Source organism: Pelophylax lessonae, assembly GCF_965119305.1.
Source record: "Pelophylax lessonae genome assembly, chromosome: 4".
NCBI lineage: Eukaryota > Metazoa > Chordata > Amphibia > Anura > Ranidae > Pelophylax > Pelophylax lessonae.
Window position 1 is genome coordinate 381,262,342 of NC_138771.1, and position 24,109 is coordinate 381,286,450.

At 41.0% G+C, this 24,109-nt stretch overlaps 1 protein-coding gene across 1 annotated transcript in view; it reads right to left on the reverse strand.

Annotated features, from left to right (window-relative positions):
• LCP2 (lymphocyte cytosolic protein 2) overlaps window positions 1–24,109 on the reverse strand; it is a 325,994-nt gene that overhangs the window by 139,130 nt on the left and 162,755 nt on the right. Inside the window, exons 7-8 of the mRNA XM_082256323.1 lie at window positions 20,098–20,260; window positions 16,337–16,425 (exon numbers count right to left, since the gene is read on the reverse strand). Of these exons, the coding sequence (XP_082112449.1) occupies window positions 16,337–16,425; window positions 20,098–20,260 (252 nt within the window). The remainder of the gene's footprint in view (window positions 1–16,336; window positions 16,426–20,097; window positions 20,261–24,109) is intronic.

A 24,109-nucleotide genomic window follows, 5' to 3' on the forward strand; every position in this document is an offset into this window, starting at 1 on the left:
ATAATTGCAATCATCCTTAATGTGATTAGGCACACGTGAAAGCACTTGAGTGTATCTAATTCTTCCTTACAAGGAAAAAAAGAAACTTGTTTTATTAGTCCTGTAGTTCAGTGGTCCTCAACTCCAGTCCTCGGGGCCCACTAACAGGCCAGGTTTGCATGATAATTAAATTACATCACAGGTGATCTCATTTGCTGCTCGGTGATTGCAGTATTCTAGTCTGCATCTCCCCAAGGTAATACTTAAAATCTGGCCTGTTAGTGGGCCCCGAGGACCGTAGTTGAGGACCACTGCTGTAGTTCCCTCAAGGTCAACAGACAGGACCGTTGAGCACTTTTGAGGGACCGTGATTATGTCTATTTAAGTACTGGGTGATTTTCTTAGCTTCCCCTTTGAGGAATGCCGTAAAGACCTCAGCAGTGTCTGTGTACTAATTGTCCTCATTGGTTTCCTACTATTCAAGTCTAATTCATCACCACAGTTTCCCACCTTCAAAAATGTCCTCTGTAGGTAAGTTTTGCAAAACTATCTAAGCTGATCTTTATCTGAGGGCTGAAAAATGTTCTTCAGTGCAGCTGACTGGATGACTAACTCCCTGCAGTATACAATTTGAGGTGTGCAGTATATTTCATGTCCACACATAAGGATTCTAATCCTCCTATTACGCCTATTAAGGCTAATTGTGCCAGCATCTGGATTTTCCTCCTGGTTCCTATTGGGGAAAAAAATTATTGCCAGTTGCCATACCTTTCATTAAAAATAATCTTGTTTAGAGACTTTAAGTTCACCTTCTTATGGTGCCTTATGGTGAATGGTTTTGGTGGTAGCTTGCATTGTTTTTTTTTTTTCCTCAGTTTATTTTTCAACAATTCTGACCTTAAAGTGAATGTAAAGTCAGAAGGTTTTTAACCTTAATGTGTGTAGCAGCCCACCTCATACTTACCTGAGCCCCATCTCTATCCAGCGATGTGCATGACTGCCTCAGCTGTCTTAGAATCTCCCTCCTGATTGGCTGGGCAGCAGTGGCACCACTGGCTCCCACTGCTGTCAATCAAAGTCAGTTAGCCAATCAGGAGAGGGAGGGGGCAGGGCCGGGTTGTGGCTCCGTGTCTGAATGGACACAGGGAGCTGTGGCTCGGTCTCGGGTGCCCCCATAGCAAGTTGCTTGATGTGGGGGCACTCGACGGAAGGGAGGGGCCATAAGAGCTGAAGAGGGACCCAAGAGGAGGAGGATCTGGGCTGCTCTGGGCAAAACCAACTGCACAGAGCAGGTAAGTATAACATGTTTGTTATTTTTAACTTAAAAAAATGAGACTTTACAATCACTTTAAGCAATGGCAAACAGGAAGGTAACTGATTTTAAAATATGGTAGCTTTCTTCATAGAGGCAGAAAATCTTGAATTTCCCCCTTAAAGCATTTAAAGAATCAACTTAAAGGATAATTTTGGGATTACTAAAAAAAAAAAAACCCATTGACAGTATACTCACACTGCAGTTATCCCACCCTGGCTCTATGGCTGAGAGCTGAATGTGATCACATTAACACTAGTCAGTAAGCTCGCAGTGTCTGCTTGGAGTCACTGGTCTCTGCTTAGCTCCTCCAGCGCTTACAGGAGCAAAAAGTTTGGGGGGGTGGGGGGCAGGCTCAGCTGGCTCTGACCCTTAGCTACATGCTGAAAGCATAACCAGTTATCAGTCAGGCAGCTGGGTGGATCCCGATCATATTGGCAGGATCTTTCCCAAACCTGACATGGCAATAGCCCACTATCAGCTGACTCTGGGTCATGGGAGTACAATAAAAAAACGTACTCCTTTGACCCTAAAAAGAAGTGCAGACAAAGAAGGCCATACTTCTCTTTTACAGATTTTTCTAAATATTGTTTTTACCACTTGCCGACCATTTCCCCGCAAATTGCCATACCTAGCGGGGAAGCCGATGCACGGGGCCGACAGCACCGATTGCCGCCGAGCACCCACGATCACTCCCCATAAAGAGAGAACAGTGTCTGCTGTTATAAACACAGCAGACAGTTTTTCTCTCAGGAATCAATACAGAGCTACTGTGTTCCTCCTATTTAGGTCTCTGTATTGGTTTTACAAGCCAATCCCCCTCACAGTTAGAAAACACCCCCTAGGCTCACATTTAACCCTTTGTATGCCCCTGTCTTAACCCCTTCCCTGCCAGTGTCATTATTACAGTAACAGTGCATTATTTTAGCACTGGTCCCCCCCAAAAGTGTCAAAAATGTAATTTAGGGGTCCGATCTGTCCGCCGCAATGTTGCAGTCCCGCTAAAAAGCACAGATCGCTACCATTACTAGTAAAATTCAAATGACATAATTCTTTCCCCTAGTTTGTAGATGTGAGAACTTTTGCACAAACCAATCAAAATATGCTTATTGGGATTTTTTTTTTTTTTTAACAAAAACATGTAGCAGAATACAAATTGGTCTAAAATGATGAAAACATTTGATTTTTTACATTTTTTTTTGGGGGGGGGGGATGTTATATAGCAGAAAGTGAAAAATATTGTTTTTTTTTTAATTGTCACATTTTTTTGTTTATAGAACAAAAAATAAAAAATTGCACAGGTGATTGCACAGTTCTATTTGTGGGGAAAAAAGGACATCAATTTTATATCGGTACAGCGCAGCACATCCATCCAATTGTCAGTTAAAGTTACGCAGTGCCGAATCGCAAAAAATGGCCTGGTCATTACGGGGCAAAATCTTCCGGTCCAGAAGTGGTTAAAGAAAATGGTGTAAGAATTATTTACAGAGAAGATTTTACAAAATGGATAATAAGCAACAGTAAAATAAGTAGGATGAAAAGTGAAAAGTATTTGACACGGAACTGGTTTGTGGTTCCTGTGCAAGTTCAATTCACTTAAAGTATTCTGATCTGGTGAGTCACTGGCTCTTATTTTTATTTTCTATTGGTAATTATATAGCGCTGTCAATTTACGCATCGCTTTACACATCTCTTATGACTCAGCATTTGTGCATAGTTTTGAAGGGAAATTGAGAATTGTCAACTGCCAATTGCAGCATTTTTTGTTGACCATCTAGAAGGAGCACCAAGTCAATAGATGTAGGAGTTCTGAAGCATTTATTACATTTCAAAGGACATTTTCTCAATGCAAACTGTATTATTCTTTCCAGATGACCATGTTTTACAATCCAACAACCAACGTGATACTGAAAATAGGGAAATTACAATTTAACAGATATCAAGTAATATATTGATCTTATGCCTAGTCTCCTTGAAATGTAATGTGTCCTATCAGCTTTTGTACCTTGTAATATACGTAAGCATATATGGAACCTAATGATCAATATTTTCTTATACATTTGGATAGTTGCTTGTTATAAATGTCATTTTATCATACCAGGGATTATTGATTATGTGTAGACTTTGGGAGCTGGGAGTTTGAGCCAGACAACTGCAAAACAGTCAAACTATACGTAGACAGCCAACCAGTCTACTTGATAAGATGTAAACGTCTGGGAGACAAATACATTCTCTCATAGATCATGCCCCTGACCAGCTGAAGTTGTTTGATATACAGTATATATATATATATATATATATATATGTATATATATATATATATATATATATATACAGTGGGTACGGAAAGTATTCAGACCCCCTTAAATTTTTCACTCTTTGTTATATTGCAGCCATTTGCTAAAATCATTTAGGTTCATTCTTCTTCCTCATGAATGTACACATAGCACCCCATACTGACAGAAAAACACAGAATTGTTGACATTGTTGCAGATTTATTAAAAAAGAAAAACTGAAATATCACATGGTCCTAAGTATTCAGACCCTTTGCTCAGTATTTAGTAGAAGCCCCCTTTTGATCTAATACAGCCAGGAGTCTTTTTGGGAAAGATGCAACAAGTCTTTCACACCTGGATTTGGGGATCCTCTGCCATTCCTCCTTGCAGATCCTCTCCAGTTCTGTCAGGTTGGATGGTAAACGTTGGTGGACAGCCATTTTTAGGTCTCTCCAGAGATGCTCAATTGGGTTTAAGTCAGGGCTCTGGCTGGGCCATTCAAGAACAGTCACGGAGTTGTTGTGAAGCCACTCCTTCGTTATTTTAGCTGTGTGCTTAGGGTCATTGTCTTGTTGGAAGGTAAACCTTCGGCCCAGTCTGAGGTCCAGAGCACTCTGGAGAAGGTTTTTGTCCAGGATATCCCTGTACTTGGCCGCATTCATCTTTCCCTCGATTGCAACCAGTCGTCCTGTCCCTGCAGCTGAAAAACACCCCCACAGCATGATGCTGCCACCACCATGCTTCACTGTTGGGACTGTATTGGACAGGTGATGAGCAGTGCCTAGTTTTCTCCACACATACCGCTTAGAATTAAGGCCAAAAAGTTCTATTTTGGTCTCATCAGACCAGAGAATCTTATTTCTCACCATCTTGGAGTCCTTCAGGTGTTTTTTTAGCAAACTCCATGTGGGCTTTCATGTGTCTTACACTGAGGAGAGGCTTCCGTCGGGCCACTCTGCCATAAAGCCCCGACTGGTGGAGGGCTGCAGTGATGGTTGACTTTCTACAACTTTCTCCCATCTCCTGACTGCATCTCTGGAGCTCAGCCACAGTGATCTTTGGGTTCTTAAAATCATTTAAGTTCATTCTTCTTCCTCATGAATGTACACATAGCACCCCATACTGACAGAAAAACACAGAATTGTTGACATTGTTGCAGATTTATTAAAAAAGAAAAACTGAAATATCACATGGTCCTAAGTATTCAGACCCTTTGCTGTGACACTCATATATTTAACTCAGGTGCTTTCCATTTCTTCTGATCATCCTTGAGATGGTTCTACACCTTCATTTGAGTCCAGCTGTGTTTGATTATGCTGATTGGACTTGATTAGGAAAGCCACACACCTGTCTATATAAGACCTTCCAGATCACAATGCATGTCAGAGCAAATGAGAATCATGAGGTCAAAGGAACTGCCTGAAGAGCTCAGAGACAGAATTGTGGCAAAGCACAGATCTGGCCAAGGTTATAAAAAGATTTCTGCCACACTTAAGGTTCATAAGAGCACAGTGGCCTCCATAATCCTCAAATAGAAGATGTTTGGGACGACCAGAACCCTTCCTAGAGCTGGCCGTCCGGCCAACCTGAGCTTTCGGGGGAGAAGAGCCTTGGTGAGAGAGGTAAAGAAGAACCCAAAGATCACTGTGGCTGAGCTCCAGAGATGCAGTCAGGAGATGGGAGAAAGTTGTAGAAAGTCAACCATCACTGCAGCCCTCCACCAGTCGGGGCTTTATGGCAGAGTGGCCCGACGTAAGCCTCTCCTCAGTGTAAGGCACATGAAAGCCCGCATGGAGTTTGCTAAAAAAAACACCTGAAGGACTCCAAGATGGTGAGAAATAAGATTCTCTGGTCTGATGAAACCAAAATAGAACTTTTTGGCCTTAATTCTAAGCGGTGTGTGTGGAGAAAACCAGGCACTGCTCCTCACCTGTCCAATACAGTCCCAACAGTGAAGCATGGTGGTGGCATCATGCTGTGGGGGTGTTTTTCAGTTGCAGGGACAGGACGACTGGTTGCAATCGAGGGAAAGATGAATGCGGCCAAGTACAGGGATATCCTGGACAAAAACCTTCTCCAGAGTGCTCTGGACCTCAGACTGGGCCGAAGGTTTATCTTCCAACAAGACAATGACCCTAAGCACACAGCTAAAATAACGAAGGAGTGGCTTCACAACAACTCCGTGACTGTTCTTGAATGGCCCAGCCAGAGCCCTGACTTAATTGAGCATCTCTGGAGTGGAGAGACCTAAAAATGTCTGTCTACCAACGTTTACCATCCAACCTGACAGAACTGGAGATGATCTGCAAGGAGGAATGGCAGAGGATCCCCAAATCCAGGTGTGAAAGACTTGTTGCATCTTTCCCAAAAAGACTCCTGGCTGTATTAGATCAAAAGGGGGCTTCTACTAAATACTGAGCAAAGGGTCTGAATACTTAGGACCATGTGATATTTCAGTTTTTCTTTTTTAATAAATCTGCAACAATGTCAACAATTCTGTGTTTTTCTGTCAGTATGGGGTGCTATGTGTACATTCATGAGGAAGAAGAATGAACTTAAATGATTTTAGCAAATGGCTGCAATATAACAAAGAGTGAAAAATTTAAGGGGGTCTGAATACTTTCCGTACCCACTGTATATACAAAATGACAATGCATTACATAATTTCCATAAAATAGCAGAACAAGGCTTGGCGACTTACAAATATGATGTTGTGTGAGCAAAATCTCAAAGCAAGAGCTTTGAGCCCTCAAGTGAACTGCAAAAACAGAAATGGGGACCCACAGTACAATGGTTCAATAAAGAACATATTCTGACACAGTAATTTGTAAAATAAAATATGGTTGTGACAATGTAACCTCAAATCAACTGTAATGACAGGAATGTATACCAAACAGTGATGACAGAGATATGAAACCGACGCGTTTTGAAAGATCATCTATTTTTCTTCTTCAGGGGTATACGGGTACACAGTATAGTTTTTCTTCTCTAGTTTTACAACAATCAAAGAGCAACCGATTCGTTTACAAACACACACAGATGTGATCTTTTGCTGTCGCTTATTGCCTCAAAGATCACGCCAGAAGGGAAATCATCACCCTCAGCTCCATGGAACCACAAGGGGCCGTCATGATGGGAACCCCAATAGGTATATTACATATATACATTGAGGCAATAAGTGACAGCAAAAGATCACATCTGTGTGATTGAGAAGTCAGTGAGAAAGTGCATTTCTGCTACATTCAGGTGTGAATGGAATGTATTTGGGAGGATAGTTTTTAGGCAGCAAGGATGACCTGGGAGGAGAGGTGAGGGTTAAGAAAAATATACTGATCTCATCAATGTTGCATAGGAATCACGTCTTATCTAATGCTGATGTTACTTCTGTGGGTTAACATAGAAGTCAATGGGGCTGAAATGACACTGGAGTCGTACCAGTAGTAGTGCAGGAACCTTTTTCAAAAATGCACGTACCGAGTCGCATTAATTGGGATGGGCACCATTGAAAGCAATGAGATTTTCTTCATCAGAGGTCACACTAGTGTGAAACGAGGCTGGGTTTTTTTAAAGGATAAGTTCACTTTTAGTAACATGTTACATCTTGCACCCATATTCAGGGTGTAACATGTTACTAAAGCACATGCTCGCACCCCATCCCCCTCTCCCCTCACCTGCTTTCACAATTCAAAAACATCAGGCCACCTGACTGAGAGTCTGCAGGATCCTGGCATTGTACCTGTGATCTGCTGATCCTGACATTGCACCCGCAATCTGCTGATCCTGGCTTTGTACCTGCGATCTACTGATCCTGGCATTGTACCTGCAATCTGTTGATCCTGGCATTGTACCTGCAATCTGCTGATCCTGGCATTGTACCTGCAATCTGCTGATCCTGGCATTGTACCTGCAATCTGCTGATCCTGACATTGTACCTGCAATCGGCCAATCGTAGGTGCAGTGCTTTACATGCTTTAGCGTAAAAATTAATAAATGCACATTGTGTTACCTTTAGGGATGATCGAACTTTTGAAAAGTTTGGTTCGACCAGAACACCCGAACTTCCCGAAAGTTCGGGTCCGGATTCCAGAACCTCATTGAAATCAATGGGACCCGAACTTCGGTAATCAAAAAACACAATTTTGAAGCCCTAAAACCCAATAAATGCCCCTAAAAAGTGCCTAGGGTTCTGGGTCATGCCCCAAGGACTATTAATCACACAAAAAAAGTTCTTAAAAATTGTCGTTTTTGATAGAGAGCCAATTATTGAAAAAATTATTGAAAAAAAAATGAGATTTCTTTGGATTTAGCGTCTGGTGGGTCTAAAAAGTTTACCTGTGAAGTTTCAGCTCTGTAGCATGTCCAGAACCAGAAAAAAAAGATTGTGAGTCTGACATCAATAGTAGGCAAATTAATGGAAACCCTATTAAAGGATAGGATTGTGGAACATCTTAAATCCCATGGATTGCAAGATGAAAAACAACATGGGTTTACTTCAGGGAGATCATGTCAAACAAATCTTATAGATTTTTTTGACTGGGTGACTAAAATAATAGACGGTGGAGGTGCAGTAGACATTGCATATCTAGATTTTAGTAAGGCTTTTGACACTGTCCCACATAGAAGACTTCTCAATAAACTGCAGTCATTGAGCATGGACTCCCATATTGTTGAGTGGATTAGGCAGTGGCTGAGTGACAGACAACAAAGGGTTGTAGTCAATGGAGAACATTCAGAACAAGGTCATGTTACCAGTGGGGTACCTCAGGGATCTGTACTGGGACCAATTTTGTTTAATATCTTCATAAGTGATATTGCAAAAGGCCTCGATGGTAAGGTTTGTCTTTTTGCTGATGACACAAAGATATGTAACAGGGTTGATGTTCCTGGAGGGAAACGCCAAATGGAAAAGGATTTAGGAAAACTAGAAGAATGGTCAGAACTCTGGCAACTGAAATTTAATGTGGATAAGTGCAAGATAATGCACCTGGGGCGTAAAAACCCAAGGGCAGAATATAGAATATTTGACACAGTCCTGACCTCAGTATCTGAGGAAAGGGATTTAGGAGTAATTATTTCAGAAGACTTAAAGGTGGGAAGACAATGTAATAGAGCAGCACGAAATGCCAGCAGAATGCTTGGATGTATAGGGAGAGGTATAAGCAGTAGAAAGAGAGAAGTGCTTATGCCGCTGTACAGAACACTGGTGAGACCTCACTTGGAGTATTGTGCGCAGTACTGGAGGCCATATCTCCAGAAGGATATAGATACTCTAGAGAGAGTCCAGAGAAGAGCTACTAAACTAGTACATGGATTGCAGGAAAAAACTTACCAGGAAAGGTTAAAGGACCTTAACATGTATAGCTTGGAAGAAAGAAGAGACAGAGGGGATATGATAGAAACTTTTAAATACATAAAGGGAATCAACTCGGTAAAGGAGGAGAGCATATTTAACCACTTCCATACCGAGTCATGTAAAATGACGTCGGCAAAGTGGTTGTCTAGATCCGGGCCGCCGTCATATGACGTCGGCCCGTTCTAGCTGCTACTGCGCGCCCCCGGCGGCGCGCAGCGGCGCGATCAGGGATGAGGCTCGTCCCTCGGACATAGCCCATCCCTGATCAAGGTAAACAGCCAATAGAAATTGGCTGTTTACCACGTGATCGGCTGTGTCCAATCACAGCCGGTCACAAATGTCAACAGAGAACACGGTAACTAGCTGTCACCGTGTTCTCCTCCTCACACACTGATCCTGTGTGAGGAGGAGATTGTGGTAACAGCTAGTTACCAACTACAGTGCACCCTAAACACACTGATTGCCCCCCCCCCCCAATAAAGAGCACCTGTCACTAGCCCATCAAAGTACCCGAGTACCTGTCACCAGCCCATCAGGTACTCAGATGACAGGTACTTGGGTACTCTGATGGGCTGGTGACAGGTATTCGGGTACTCTGATGACAGGTACTCGGGTACTCTGATGACAGGTACTCTGATGACAGGTACTCGGGTACTCTGATGACAGGTACTCGGGTACTCTGACGGGTACTCGGGTACTCTGATGACAGGTACTCGGGTACTCTGATGACGGGTACTCGGGTACTCTGATGACAGGTACTCGGGTACTCTGATGACAGGTACTCGGGTACTCTGATAACGGGTACTCGGGTACTCTGATGACGGGTACTCGGGTACTCTGATGACGGGTACTCGAGTACTCTGATGACGGGTACTCGGGTACTCTGATGACGGGTACTCGGGTACTCTGACAGGTACTCGGGTACTCTGATGACAGGTACTCGGGTACTCTGATGACGGGTACTCGGGTACTCTGATGACCGGTACTCGGGTACTCTGATGACAGGTACTCGGGTACTTTGAGTACCTGTCAACGGAGTACCCGTCATCAGAGTACCTGAGTACCTGTCACCTACCCATCAGAGTACCCGAGTACCTTCCACCTGCTCATCAGAGTACCTGACGCCTGAAGTACCCGAGTACTTGCCGCCTGCTCATCAGTACCCATCACTACTCATCAGTACTCATCAGTACCTATCACGTATCAGTACTGATCATCAGTACCCATCAGTACAGTATCACCTATCACCTATCAGTCAGTGAGTACTACTCATCAGTACCTATCACCTGCCTGTCACCTGCCCATCAGAGTACCCGAGTACCTGTCACCTGCCTATCGGAGTACCCGAGTACCTGCCACCTGCTCATCAGTACCAGAGTACCTGTCACCTGCCCAACAAAGTACCCGAGTACCTGTCACCCTTCATACAGCCACCATGTCCAAGTCCAAAAAGGTTTATATACGTCCTCCGTTTAAACCTAAATACCGGTGTTATGGCAGCAGATAGCTGCCATAACCCTGGTATTTTTTTAAACGGTGGACGGTTGGCTTTCCGATAAGGGTGGTCCCAGCGGCGGATTCGCCGTGGGATCACCCTTCCGGGATGGCGGAAGAGGCGCCCCCCCCCCCTCCCGACGCGTTCCGGTCCTTTTCCCCGCTTATCGGACCCGCCGGCAGCGGGGAAAACGATCCGGTCCCGAATCCTCACAGACAGGATGTCGAGTGAGGGCAAGCTTGCCCTCACTTGACTCTATGGTCTTGGAGGACCGGAGCTACGGAAAATGTTGTTGCCTAGCAACCGGTTTAAAGGTCCTTTTTTTTTTTTTTTTTTCATTTTATATTATAATTATTTTTTTTTTTTTCTTTTTATATCTTTTAGTGTACTTGTGAGATCTGAGGACTTTTTGACCCCCAGATCTCACAAAAAAGAGGTCATGTCGTGCCTATTTCTATTACAAGGAATATTTACATTTCTTTTAATAGAAATAAAAATGATCAATTTTTTTTTTTTTTTAAACGGTGTAAAAATAAAAAATAATAAATAAAATAAATAGTAAAAAAAAAAAAAAAAAAAAAATTAAAGCGCCCTGTCCCCGTTAGCTCGCGCGCAGAAGCGAATGCATACAGAAACCCCGCCCACATATGTAAAGGGTGTTCAAACCACACATGTGAGGTATCGCCGCGATCGCTAGAGCAAGGGGAATAATTTGAGCCCTAGACCTCCTCTGTAACTCAAAGATGGCAACCTGTAGAAATTTTTAAATTGTCGCCTATGGGGATTTTTAAGTACCAAAGTTTGTCACCATTCCGTGAGCGTGCGCAATTTTGAAACATGGCATGTTGGGTATCTATTTACTCGGCGTAACATTATCTTTCACATTATGGAAAAAAATTGGGCTAACTTTACTGGTTTCTTATTTTTTAATTAAAAAAAGTGATTTTTTTCCAAAAAAATTGCGTTTGGAAGACCGCTACGCAAATACGGTGTGATAAAAAATATTGCAATAATCTCCATTTTATTCTCTAGGGTCTCTGCTAAAAAAAAATATATAATGTTTGGGGGTTCTAAGCAGTTTTCTAGCAAAACAACTGATTTTAGCTTTTAAACACCAAATGTCAAAAATAGGCCTAGGCAAGTGGCTAGGATGCATGATGATGCTCCTTGGATGTTAGGCCCCTCTATATGGCTAGGCTGTGAAAAAGTCTCACACATGTGGTATTGCCATACTCAGGAGGAGTGGCAGAATGTATTTTGGGGTGTCATTTTTGCTGTGTACATGCTATGTGTTAGGAATATCCTATAAATTGACAACTTTGTGTAAAAAAAAAAAGTTTTCATTTTTTTCCCACATTTTCCAAAAACCTGTAGAAAAAAATGATATGTTCAAACGACCCATAATGCCTCATAGAATATACGTTGGAGTGTTTGCTTTCCAAAATGGGGTCATTTTGTGGACTTTTCCATTGTATTGGTGCTCTAGGGCCTTGAACAGTGTGATAGGTAGTAAGAAAGTTTTATGTGTATTTATGCTCCTAGAACGAATGAATGTGCTTCTTGGACGTGGAGTCTCTTTTTGTGGCCAGGCTGTGTAAAAGTCTCACACATGTGGTATCGCCATACTCGGAAGGAGTAGCAGAATGTATTTTTGGGTGTAATTTTTGCTGTGTACATGCTATGTGTTAGATATAGCTTATAAATTGACAACCTTGTTAAAAAAAAAAAGAAAAAAAAATTTTTTTCTTCATTTTCCCAAGAATTGTGGGAAAAAATTACAACTTCAAAAAACTCACCATGCCTCTTACTAAATACCTTGGACTGTCTACTTTACAAAAAGGGGTCATTTGGTCGGTATTTGTACTGTCCTGACATTTCAGGGCCTCAAGAAAGGAGATAGGCAGTCAGTACATCTGGTGTGATCAATTTTCAGTAATTGGTACCATAGCTTCTAGACTCAATAACTTTCACACAGACTAAATAATATACACTAATTTGGGTTAATTTTACCAGAGACATGTAGCAGTATACATTTTGGCCCAAATGTATGAAGAAAAATTTATTTTTTGCAAAATTTCATAATTGAAACTAAAAAAAAGTGTTTTTTTTTCAAAATTTTTGCTCTTTTTTTGCATATATCACGAAAAAAAAAAAAACCCCAGTTGTGATCAAATACCACCAAAAGAAAGCTCTATTTGTGTGAAAAAAATGATAAAAATTTTGTTTGGTTACAGTGTAGCATGACTGAGCAATTGTCATTCAAAGTGTGAGAGTGCTGAAAGCTGAAATTTGGTCTGGGCAGGAAGGGTGTCAAACTGCTCTGTATGGAAGCGGTTAAAAGAAGAAAAACTACCACAAGAGGACACCGTTTTAAATTAGAAGGGCAAAGGTTTAAAAGTAATATGAGGAAGTATTACTTTACTGAGAGAGTAGTGGATGCATGGAATAACCTTCCTGTAGAAGTGGTAGCTGCAAATACAGTGAAGGAGTTTAAGCATGCATGGGATAGACATAAGGCTATCCTTCATACAAGATAGGGCCAGGGGCTATTCATAGGATTCAGATATATTGGGCAGACTAGATGGGCCAAATGGTTCTTATCTGCTGACACATTCTATGTTTCTATGTTTCTATGTTTGTCTAGAATTGCAGTAGAGCAGGCATATGGCCCCGCTATTTTCACACCTGGCCGTTTTTGTTGCAGGCGTTTATTGGGCTTTTTTGTGGACGTCTTTGGAGGCAGGCGCCCAAAAAATGCCCAAAAAAACGCCTGCAACAAAAACGCCCATTAGCGCAGGCATAGGGTTCTGCTACTTTCACACCTATATGTGTGTATGTGTATATATACATATAGGTGTGTGTATATATACCCCTATACAGAAGTTCAGATGTTATGCCTGCCTCCAAAGATGCCCAAAAAAATGCCTGCAACAAAAACGCCCAGGTGTGTTGTTGCAGGCATTTTTTTGGGTATTTTTTGGGCGTCTTTGGAGGCAGGCATAACATCTGAACTTCTGTATAGGGATATATATACACACACATATATGTATATATACACACACACATATATGTATTTATACACATACACACACATATAGGTGTGATAGGAACGGAGCCCTATGCCTATCCCTAGGCAGGCATAACATCTGAACTTCTGTATAGGGGTATATATACACACACACACACATATATGTATATATACACACACACATATCTGTATTTATACACATACACACATATAGGTGTGATAGGAACTGAGCCCTATGCCTGCAAATAATTTCATTAGCGCAGGCATAGGGTTCTGCTACTTTCACACCTATATGTGTGTATGTGTATATATACATATATGTGTGTGTATATATACCCCTACACAGAAGTTCAGATGTCATGCCTGCCTCCAAAGACGTCCACAAAAAAGCCCAATAAACGCCTGAAACAAAAATGGCCAGGTGTAAAAGTAGCGGAGCCACTACCCTGCTCTACTGCAATTCTAATACAAATTATCTTTTTTCTATGGCGGTCACCCTGACATGGAAGAGTTTGGTCACCCTGCCATAGCAGCCAGAGTCAGTTCACCCTACACTACACTACAGTCACCCTGACACTTAACACTTTCCCTATAGAAACTAGATTATCGAATCTAACTATAGTGGAAAATAGTACCCTAACTACACTAGATATCCCTTTCCTCACACTAATAATTGCTAAATGACACTTTTGAAGCAGGAGTAACAGAACTGCTTCCACTCTCTTCCACAGCCCCTGTATTACAGTGCTAGAGATTTGGCGGGGCTATGTTATATACTGGGGGGCGTATTCACTACTGATTGGCCTCTGGACCCCCTAGTCACTCCAATCACATTCCTAGCATCCTCCTGCCCCCTCAATTGGCTTTTACTGATGGTTCTGGTCCAATCACAGGCTTTTAAAGCCCAGTTCCTGTCCCATTGCATTTTGGTCAGTTCTGGTTGCCGAATTACGAACAGTCAATGTTCGGGTCGAACCGATGGTCGACACGAACCGTTCGATCATCCCTAGTTACCTTCAAAAAGATCTACATTTATTATTATTTTTTATTTTTTTTGCAAAAGGTGAACTTATCCTTTAAGATATGACTGCCAGACCATATCCTAAATAAGTTTTTTTAGGACGCTTCAATCTTATCAGACTTACTATTTCCATCTTAGAGATACAATAACTTTGGCTGCTTCACTATTTGCAGATGCCCCAGCCTCCTAAGTACAAATGTTAAGGGCACATACTCTCTTCTCTACTATTCTCAAAACTGCAATGAAATTCATTCTCAGTACCCCTTTGAGGCACATTTGACAAACCTGGCTTTCACATCCTCTGGTTCATTTATCTTTCCCCAACTCTCTCCCCCTTCTTATTACTGTACCCTATCTCAACTATAGTATGTATGAATGTTTTTTCTCTTGGTTCTCTTACACCCTTCTCCCCTAAAGCATTTCCATCAAAACATGTTAGCTTGATGTTTGTATTTCTCTATACCCTAATAAAACCTTAATTGAGGATTACTCCACTTCCTATGTCTTTTCTCTCTGCACTGATCCACTGATGCTTGTCAATCCTCTTTCCTTCATAGCCTGCCAACTGATAGCATGTTACACATTTCCTTCATTCTTACATAATCTGCTTATTGCTTAAACAGTTTGGAAGGATCAGACATTTTCAGATTCTCCCTTCATCGGCCTTCTTAAACAGGTTTTAAAGGCTCAAGGTTTTTTACCTTCATGCATTCTATTCATGACGGTAAAAAACCTCCTGTGTGCAGCGCCCCCGAATACCCACCTGGAAGGTTTTACCCCCTTAATGACCAGGCCATTTTTTGCTATACGGCACTGAACTGCTTTAACTGACATTTGCGCGGTTGTGCGATGCTGTACCCAAATAAACTTGATTTCCTTTTTTTCCCACAAATAGAACTTTCTTTTGGTGGTATTTGGTCACCTCTGCGGTTTTTATTTTTTGCGCTATAAACAAAAAAAGAGCCACAATTTTGTAAAAAAAAAAAAAAAAATAATAATATTTTTTACTTTCTGCTATAAAACATTCCCAATACCCAATAAAAAAAAATCCTAATAAGTGATAGCGTCTAAAAACTATGGGATAGATTTATTGACTTTTTTTATTTTTTTATTGTCTTTACTAGTAATGGCAGCATTTTTAGCTGGACTGCGACACTGCAGCAGACAAATCTGACACTCGTGACACTTTTTGGGGACCAGTGACATCAATACATAGTTAGTCAGGTTGAAAAAAGACACAAGTCCATCTGGCGCAACCAATAAAATCCAATACAGTGATCAGTGCTAAAAAAAAAAAAAATGCACTGTTACTGTATAAATGACACTAGCATGGAAGGGGTTAACACCAGGGGTGATCAAGGGGTTAAGCGTGCTCCTAGGGAATGCTTTCTAACTGTAGGGGGAGTAAATGCACTAGAGGAAAAGAGAGATCTGTGCTTCAGCTTTGCTAAAACACAAGATCTCTCTCTTCCTCTGTGAAAGAACGATGGTATGCTTTGTTTACATAGGCAGGCCGCAGTTCTGACATTCAGCCGCTGGACCTGCTGTTAGGCTTCTATGTCCAATCACAGTGGGAGCTGGGCTCCTTCGGCGCGTGCCCCGGGAACTCCTACACAAAATCACAAATATTCAACAAGGATAGTTGATGAAAAGGTGCACATGGCCATCATATTGATTATTCTGTTTATTAACGTATTGATTAATATAATTCTGTGTAGTACATATGTCTTTCTATATTCTGCAATATGATATTCTATATTTATAAGACTTATTATATTATGTCTACATTAGTTATGCAAAAAAAATCTATGTAAAATAGGCACTTCACATATAGGCAGTTTTATATTTACAAGACAGATATGAACAACTTACCGTATTTCCTCTTGTATGGTGTGTGGATGGATCTGGTCGTAAAGGAGGGTCTGGTGGATTTTTGTAAGAACTTCCTGGGATTGTCCGGTCTGAAATATCATAAATGTATATATTAGAAAAAAAGGCAAATTATATTCAGCTTTATTCAGTTTTGTATCCAAAAAGCATCATACATTGTTTCTGCAAATCCTTTCTGCATACAAAAATCTTTTATACATTTCTTTCAGTGTACCTACTCAGTTTAACCTATCTGAAATCAGAAAAAGAATCAGCCAAATGCTTAAAATGGATGTAAACCACATTCTTGAAATTTGACCTGGGCACATATATCTGTAGTGCTTGCTTATCTCTTTCTGCTGCTCTGTTCCTCTGTTATCAGCATGATGACTTCTGAAAAGTTCTCCACCACAAGCTGAAAATGCAATTACATTCATTTTTAATATTCAAAGCAAACCCTCACTCCATCCATACCTCAATGCTTTATTTTATAGAGAAATTACTTCGAAAAAAACTCCCTAGCATTTCTAGCTGCGGCCATCTTGAGAAAGGGCAAGTGGTTTGGTTTGAAAAGTTCTCCAACACATGAGATAAAAGCAGCTGGAAATTTGTGTTGGGATGGGTGCACAGAGATAAATTAGCAGAGAGCTTGTCTATTCACAGCACAGCTCTGCATGTTTCTTCTTTCCTCTGCCTATGTGTGTGCCTTTCCTTCAATCAGCTGTCACACAGTGTATGCCAAGACTCCACACCCAGTGCAAAAAAAGGAAGAAATCATTTTAATATACTAATAAAACTTATGTAGGGAGATTTGTCTCATCTCTGTGTATTATCTGAGGCTGTTCACTTCACTGTGTATATGTGAGGGTTTACATCCACTTTAAAGCGAAACTAAACTCTATCTGAGCACCACAAGCTGAAAATGCAATTACATTCATTTTTAATATTCAAAGCAAACCCTCACTCCATCCATACCTCAATGCTTTATTTTATAGAGAAATTACTTTGAAAAACACTCCCTAGCATTTCTAGCTGCGGCCATCTTGAGAAAGGGCAAGTGGTTTGTGTAGCATTTACTTTCTGGAATCTATCTGCTCTTAGCTCAGGCATGCAGGCAGCAGGGTGTACCTAGCCCCTTCTCCCCTCCTCCAGATGAAAGAAAAAAAAAGCCCATAAGGACTCCTGGAAAGCATCATTTGCAACTTTAAATCAAGATATTACAATATACTTTCCTATCTATTTACTATTGCTAGCAGGATAAAGATTAACAATAGTTCATAATGATTAATAGAGTTTAGTTTCACTTTAAAGTGTTTGTCACACCAAATAAAAAAAAACATATGCAGTACATCTCTGCAATACAGGAACATTTCCTGACTGGCCCATAGTAAAAATACATCCTTACTTTGATGTTAAGTACCAGTGTTATATCAGCAGCTAACTGCCATAACCCTGTATCATTTATTAAAATGGGCAATTCTGTGTCAGATAAAAGTGGTCCCGCGGGCGCATTCACCACAGGATCACTTCCCAGACGTTTCAGCTTGCCAGAGCCATCGGTAAAGCCCGGCAGTGATCTGATGCAGCTCTTTGCTGGGCAGGAAGTCGAGTAAGGGCCCCCATTCATCGCTATTCCCTTGGAGGACCAGAGCGATCTCTGACATCATTTTCAGTTCTCAGGCCAAAACAAATGATGAGAAATTCCCCCCGAGTGGGGGTTGAACCAGAGCGGGGTGTCCGGAGACCAGCGGGCCAGCTTCCGCTCCGGCGCAACCACCAGTTGGGTCCATACCCGCACCACCACTCGCATAGCCGCGGTCAGAGAGGGATAGGAAACTCTTAGGCCCCGGTATAGGGCATTAAGAAGAGTCTCGTAGGAACCCACATGTGCCGCCTCAAGGATAACCGAGGAGTTGGTGTCATCCGAAAAAAGCCAGTTATGAGCGTGGGTGAGCATGGCAGCCAAAAAGTAGGAGTAAAAGTCAGGGCAGGCAAGCCCCCCCCTGAGTCCTGGGCTGGCGGAGGATCCGTTTATTGAATCGAGGAGGTCTAGAAGACCACAAAAAGGTGGAAATTACAGAGTCTAATTGGGCAAAATATAACTACAGAATCCAGACAGGGGAATGCCGAAGAGTATAAAGGAGGACTGGAAGAACCTTCATTTTCAACAAGTTGATCCTGCCAATCAAGGACAGGGGCAACTGGGACCACGCCCGCAACCGTTGCTTACACCAAAGTATCTTGGGCTGCACATTAAGTTTGAGAAAGTCCCTGGTATCCGGAGAGAATTCATAGTTATACTTGAACACCTCTGCCTTTGACAGATTCCCGCTGCTTGGCGGTAGGTCCTGGTGCACCTATGCCCACCCCCAGGCTGTACTTTATTGGACTTGCATGACCACTGCAATATCTGTTGCTCTACTTTGCCATATTGGGTCCTAAAGAAGACGTGTTATTTACAAAACGCAGACCTGGCCTTTGTTTTTTCAGAATTTTGTACAATAAAAACTATATTTCATTAACTTGCTGTCTCCCATGTTTAGCCTTTAAAATCTGGTTAGCTAGGTGGGTTTCCACATCTTTTTATATTTCCTGTTTCGGATCCTAACTAGAGAAAATTAATTTTCTTTAGCTTTATATACACTAGACTAAATAGTTTCCTGCATAAACATACTCCCCCGCTAAGGAAATTCCAGCGAGCATATGGCATTTTCTGCAGTCCCCACACGTCACACAGAAAGGTATCTCCCTTTTTTACAACACCCTTCAACAGAAACAGCTATTCCACACCCCCCCTCCCCAATGGTCAAATGGGAGGGCGATCTTAACAAATCCTTCACCACCGATCAACGGTCCGTTGCACTTAGAGGTAATTCCTTTTCCACTGTATTTCACATTTGGAGCAAGCAATTACACGCTGGTATCTGACACATTATCAGCTATAAAAGTTCTCCTCGTCCCATTCATCACCTCTTTTGGAGGGGTTGCATCAGGTTGAGAATCCCTTACACATTTTCTTGCCATAAAAAAGCATAACCAGCTTGTGGAGAATGATCTTCTCCATCATATCAGAGATCATGGGTGTTCTGATCATACCGAACACTGAATTGGCTTTTCTACATTTAGGTATTGATGGTTTCCATTGTACCCTCAGAACAGTAATCTTGCATATTCTCGTTGGTGCGAAAACTGTCATTGCAAGGCACTGGGCTAAAAATCTGGCACCTAATACTTCAGAATTACTTGATCTGATAAATGTTCAATACTAAAGACAGTAAAAGATCACCACAAAAATGATAAATAGTGTCCAAATGAATAAAGCGCTACACTTTATGGTTTTATATTTATTTGAGTCATTGTTGGTTGATTTTGTGTTGGCTGCTGATATTTATTATCAATTTTTTTCACTCCATTAGCGCAGAAATTTTTCCTGTATTTGATTTATATAAATGTTCAATACTCTTTTGAAAAAAATCAATAAACAGTGGAAAATCTGGGCAGAGAGCGAATTTAATTTAAATTAGATGTTTTTATCCTGAAATTATGTATTAAAGCATCAAAGCATGATTACTTTTGCCTGCTTGACTTGCTCATGTGTCTTTGCATGTTAAAATATTTATTGTACTTCTTAAGCTGCGACTATCTGTTACATTGTTTGCTACCATTTTTCTGTATTGCTTTAAAACTTCAATTAAAATCAATCTTAAAAATACATATATTCTTTTGCCTTCCTTCAGTATTTAAATGCACTATTCTATATTTACCTGCATAAACTTGGTTGCCACAGGGTGGCCTAGATGGATTTATCTGAATAGGTTCATTGGATGGTGGTGGTTCATAATCTACATCACTGTTGCCCCCATCATCATCTAGATTAGGAGACTCATAGTCTACATCATCATCATCTGGACTTTCATAATCGTCTTCCTGTTGTTGTTAGAAAAGAAAGGTTAATGAGGCAATAAAAGGAGCATTATGGTGAAAAGCATAATTTGACATTTTATTTTGCAGCATAAATCTTCACTACTTTTAGCAGTCTATTAGTTATGACAGCCAATCGGAAAGCCAGACCAATCACAGCAGTTAAGTCCTATACCTAGAATGTATATAAAAGCATGTGAGCTCTCAAATCTAATTAAGCTTTGAGATTTAAAAAAGGCAAGCCTGAGTGGTTTGAATCTTGGGTAAATGCGAACATTTTTTTGCTACAATAGAATTTCAGTATACATTATATTTATATAATGTAATGTGTATTTTTTCACTATTTTCTAATTCTTTTCACATTGACATTTGAACTTATGGGCCCATTCACACTAAAGCAGAGAGCCATACATCTTGAAAAACAACTACATCCCTGCAATCAGAAATGACAGCTGTTTGGGTGCAGCCCCCTGCACAAATCTACAGCAGGCTGTGGCTGTATGCTAGTAAACACACATCTAAGCATTTACTTGCATACAAACAAAGATGCAAACTTGAATGGGCATTTACCTAAATACAGACACAGCCTGTCATTGATTTGTACAGATGGCTGTACACTCCCAGGTGTAGAAATATGCTTTTCATGCTGTATGGCTCTCTGTGTCCATGTGGATGATCCATACTGCCTAACTTTTAGTGATCACAATGAATTTCCATTCAGTTTGTCATTAACTCCCCCCCCCCTCTTCTTTTTTTTCCCCAAAAAAAGGTGTTTATTGAGATGTCATTCAAAACAAACATAGTCAACAGTGCACAGACAGTTGTAAGTAATAACAATGTAATTACAACAGGACGTTGCTAACAATTCACCTATAATTATTTCCAGATAAATGTACTGTATAATTGAAGGCAAGAAAAGGGGAGAAGGAGGGTAAAGGATATAGAGAGCAGGGTGGGAGAGGAGATACATGTTTTATGGAAAGGAATCCAGGAAAAGAGAAGTACAAGCTAAAAAATACCAGGGAGGAAAACAAGAGCTAAATACCAAAGCACCATACAATTAATATTATGGATATCACATGAATGAGGATAGTAAGAAAGGACAAGGGCCGAACTCCCCACACCTCTGTTTTAGAGGGGGAGTCCGGTCTCTGTCCGAATATCATTCAGGAGTAGGGTACCTCATGGGGTGTAATCAAACATAAGGAGTCATTAGCATGATAAACATTATAGTTCGTGGGAGGTAACAAAGTGTTTAAGAACAGGGCAATATGTATAGGTCATTTAGGACGCTAAGGTTGTATATTCTGAGGATGATCGGAAGTGTAACCAGCAAGCCCAGGTTTTGTAAAAATTAGTGGGGTTGTCACTTCCACAGGATATAAGCTCTACCATATCCGCAATATAGTTAATCCTATGGAACCATTCAGAGATCGAGGGGACATTTTCGTGTAAACAGCGCCGACATTGTCCGAGGAGTTTGAATAAAATTTGTGTAGTAGAGTAGGAGATTTATACCATCGTGACAACAATTTATAGTTGTTTTCCCAAGTGGCTACATTACGGAAACCCTTATGCACTGTGTGGAAGATGTGTTTCCAGTCCGTATCCAAAAGGTCTCTCTGCAGATCCGAGGCCCAAGTATTGCAAAATTTACCACTGCTCGGTAGTATCTTTGTAGAGAATAAATTATGAGTAGTGGAGATGACATGGCATTGAGGATTAGTCTGAGAGCATAGGATCTCAAACCGTGTCAAAGAACTCGACAATGAGCCGTCACCATTGTTAATGTTCAAGAAATCACGGATCTGCAGAAAGAGCCACCGGGGGAAAGAGTTGGTCGTTGTCAGAGGAACAATAGCTTCCAGGTTTTTGTCTACGCCATCTACAAAGCATTGGTGGGAAAGCATCGTGCAAGTTTTCCAATTACAAGCAGATGGTGTAAGGGAGGGTCCTGGAGAGAATTCAGGGTTATCTAGAATTGGTGTAAGTGGACCCGGGTTGGAAGAAATATTTTATTTAAAACATAACACACGAAAGACAGTTAGGGTATAGCCAATCAGCGGATGTTTGGTTAGGGATTTTGGGATATACTTAAGGGGAAGCCAAGGCGTAGATTCAATGTTAAATGAGCTGAAAGAATCTTCCAAGGAAACCCAAACCTTTGTCGAGGAATGAGTTGACCAATCTACAATTCTACAATTCTGGCAAGTTGACAGGCCCAAGCTTAATTTCTAAGATTAGGTATTCCAATGCCCCCTCTCTCTTTGGGTTTTGACAATTCGTTTGACAAATCATTGCTAATTCTGGGACGTTTTTTGTTCCACATGAATTTTATACATTCGGAGCGAAATTTTTGGTAGAAAGAGTTGGGGAGCGAGACAGGGACTGCCTATAACATATATAGCATGCGGGGAAGTACCGTATATACTCGAGTATAAGCCGACCCGAGTATAAGCCGAGGCCCCTACTTTTACCACAAAAAGATGGGAAAAATTATTGACTCGAGTATAAGCCTAGGGTGGAAAATGCAGCAGCTACTGGTAAATTTTAAAAATAAAAATAGATACCAATAAAATTACATTAATTGAGGCATCAGTAGGTTAAATGTTTTTGAATCTTTATTTCAAAGAACAACAGTAAATTAGCTCTATAAGTGGAAAAGAGGGTCAATAAAAACAATATATAACAATATTGATACCAATCAACAATAACTTTACAAGTACAAAAACCTTAGCTCAATCAGCAACCAAGCTAAAAGCAAGAGTTAAAATCCTTCAAAACTGGATTCCTCCTCATCATCTGTATGTCCAAACAGAGCTTCAGCTATAGCTGGTGTGAGGTTATCAGCATAGACATTGTCATCATCATCATTGAATTCGCAGTCATCGCCATCACTGCTGTCGTTCTCATACAAAGCGCTGTCTTCACTGCCATCCGTAGCATTACTAATGCCACATTTCTTGAACGCGCGTTGCACCATGTCCTCTGGAATCTCTTCCCATGCATCACGAACCCACTTTGCTATTAATTCAATGTCGGGCTTCATCAAATTTCCAGTTTTTGTCAGTCGGGCCTGACCAGATGACATCCATTCATGCCACATCTTTCGCACACGGTCTTTGAAAGGTTTATTTAAACACACATCTAGGGGCTGCAATACAGATGTAAGCCCACCTGGAATAACAGCCAAAGTAACTTTAGAAGACTTTGCCAATTTTTTTATTTCATCAGAGGTGTGGCCTCTGAACATATCCCAAACTAGCAATGATGGTTTTTTCTTTAAGGCTGCTCCTGGGCGTTCGTTCCAAATTTCTTCCAGCCATTTTTTTGTTCCGTCTTCATCCATCCAGCCTTTAATATGTGCGCGCACTATAATTCGAGGTGGGAATTTGACTTTTTTAGGCAAGGTCTTTCTTTTAAAAATAATGACAGGCCGCAGCTTAGTTCCATTAGCCAAACATGACAGAACGACTGTGAAATGGTTTTTTTCATTTCCTGTGGTTCTGAGTAAAATAGTTTTTTCTCCCAAACTTGCCACAGTTCTGTTGCTTGGAAGATCAAAGGTCATAGGTGTTTCATCCATGTTTCCAATATCTCCCAAGTCAAAGTTATGGATCCTTCTTTGTTTTATGATGAATGAATGGAATGACATCACTTTTTCATCAAGGTCTTTTGGCAACTTCTGTGAAATCTTAGTTTTTTGCCTCAAACATGAAGAAAACCTATTCATAAAGCGGGTACACCATCCTGCTGACGCAACAAAATTTTCAATGCCTGGTGCTTTTAATTTTTCATCCTTAGCCATTTGAAGGGCACGTAAGCGAATTCCCATGCGTGTTACGCAGTAACCAT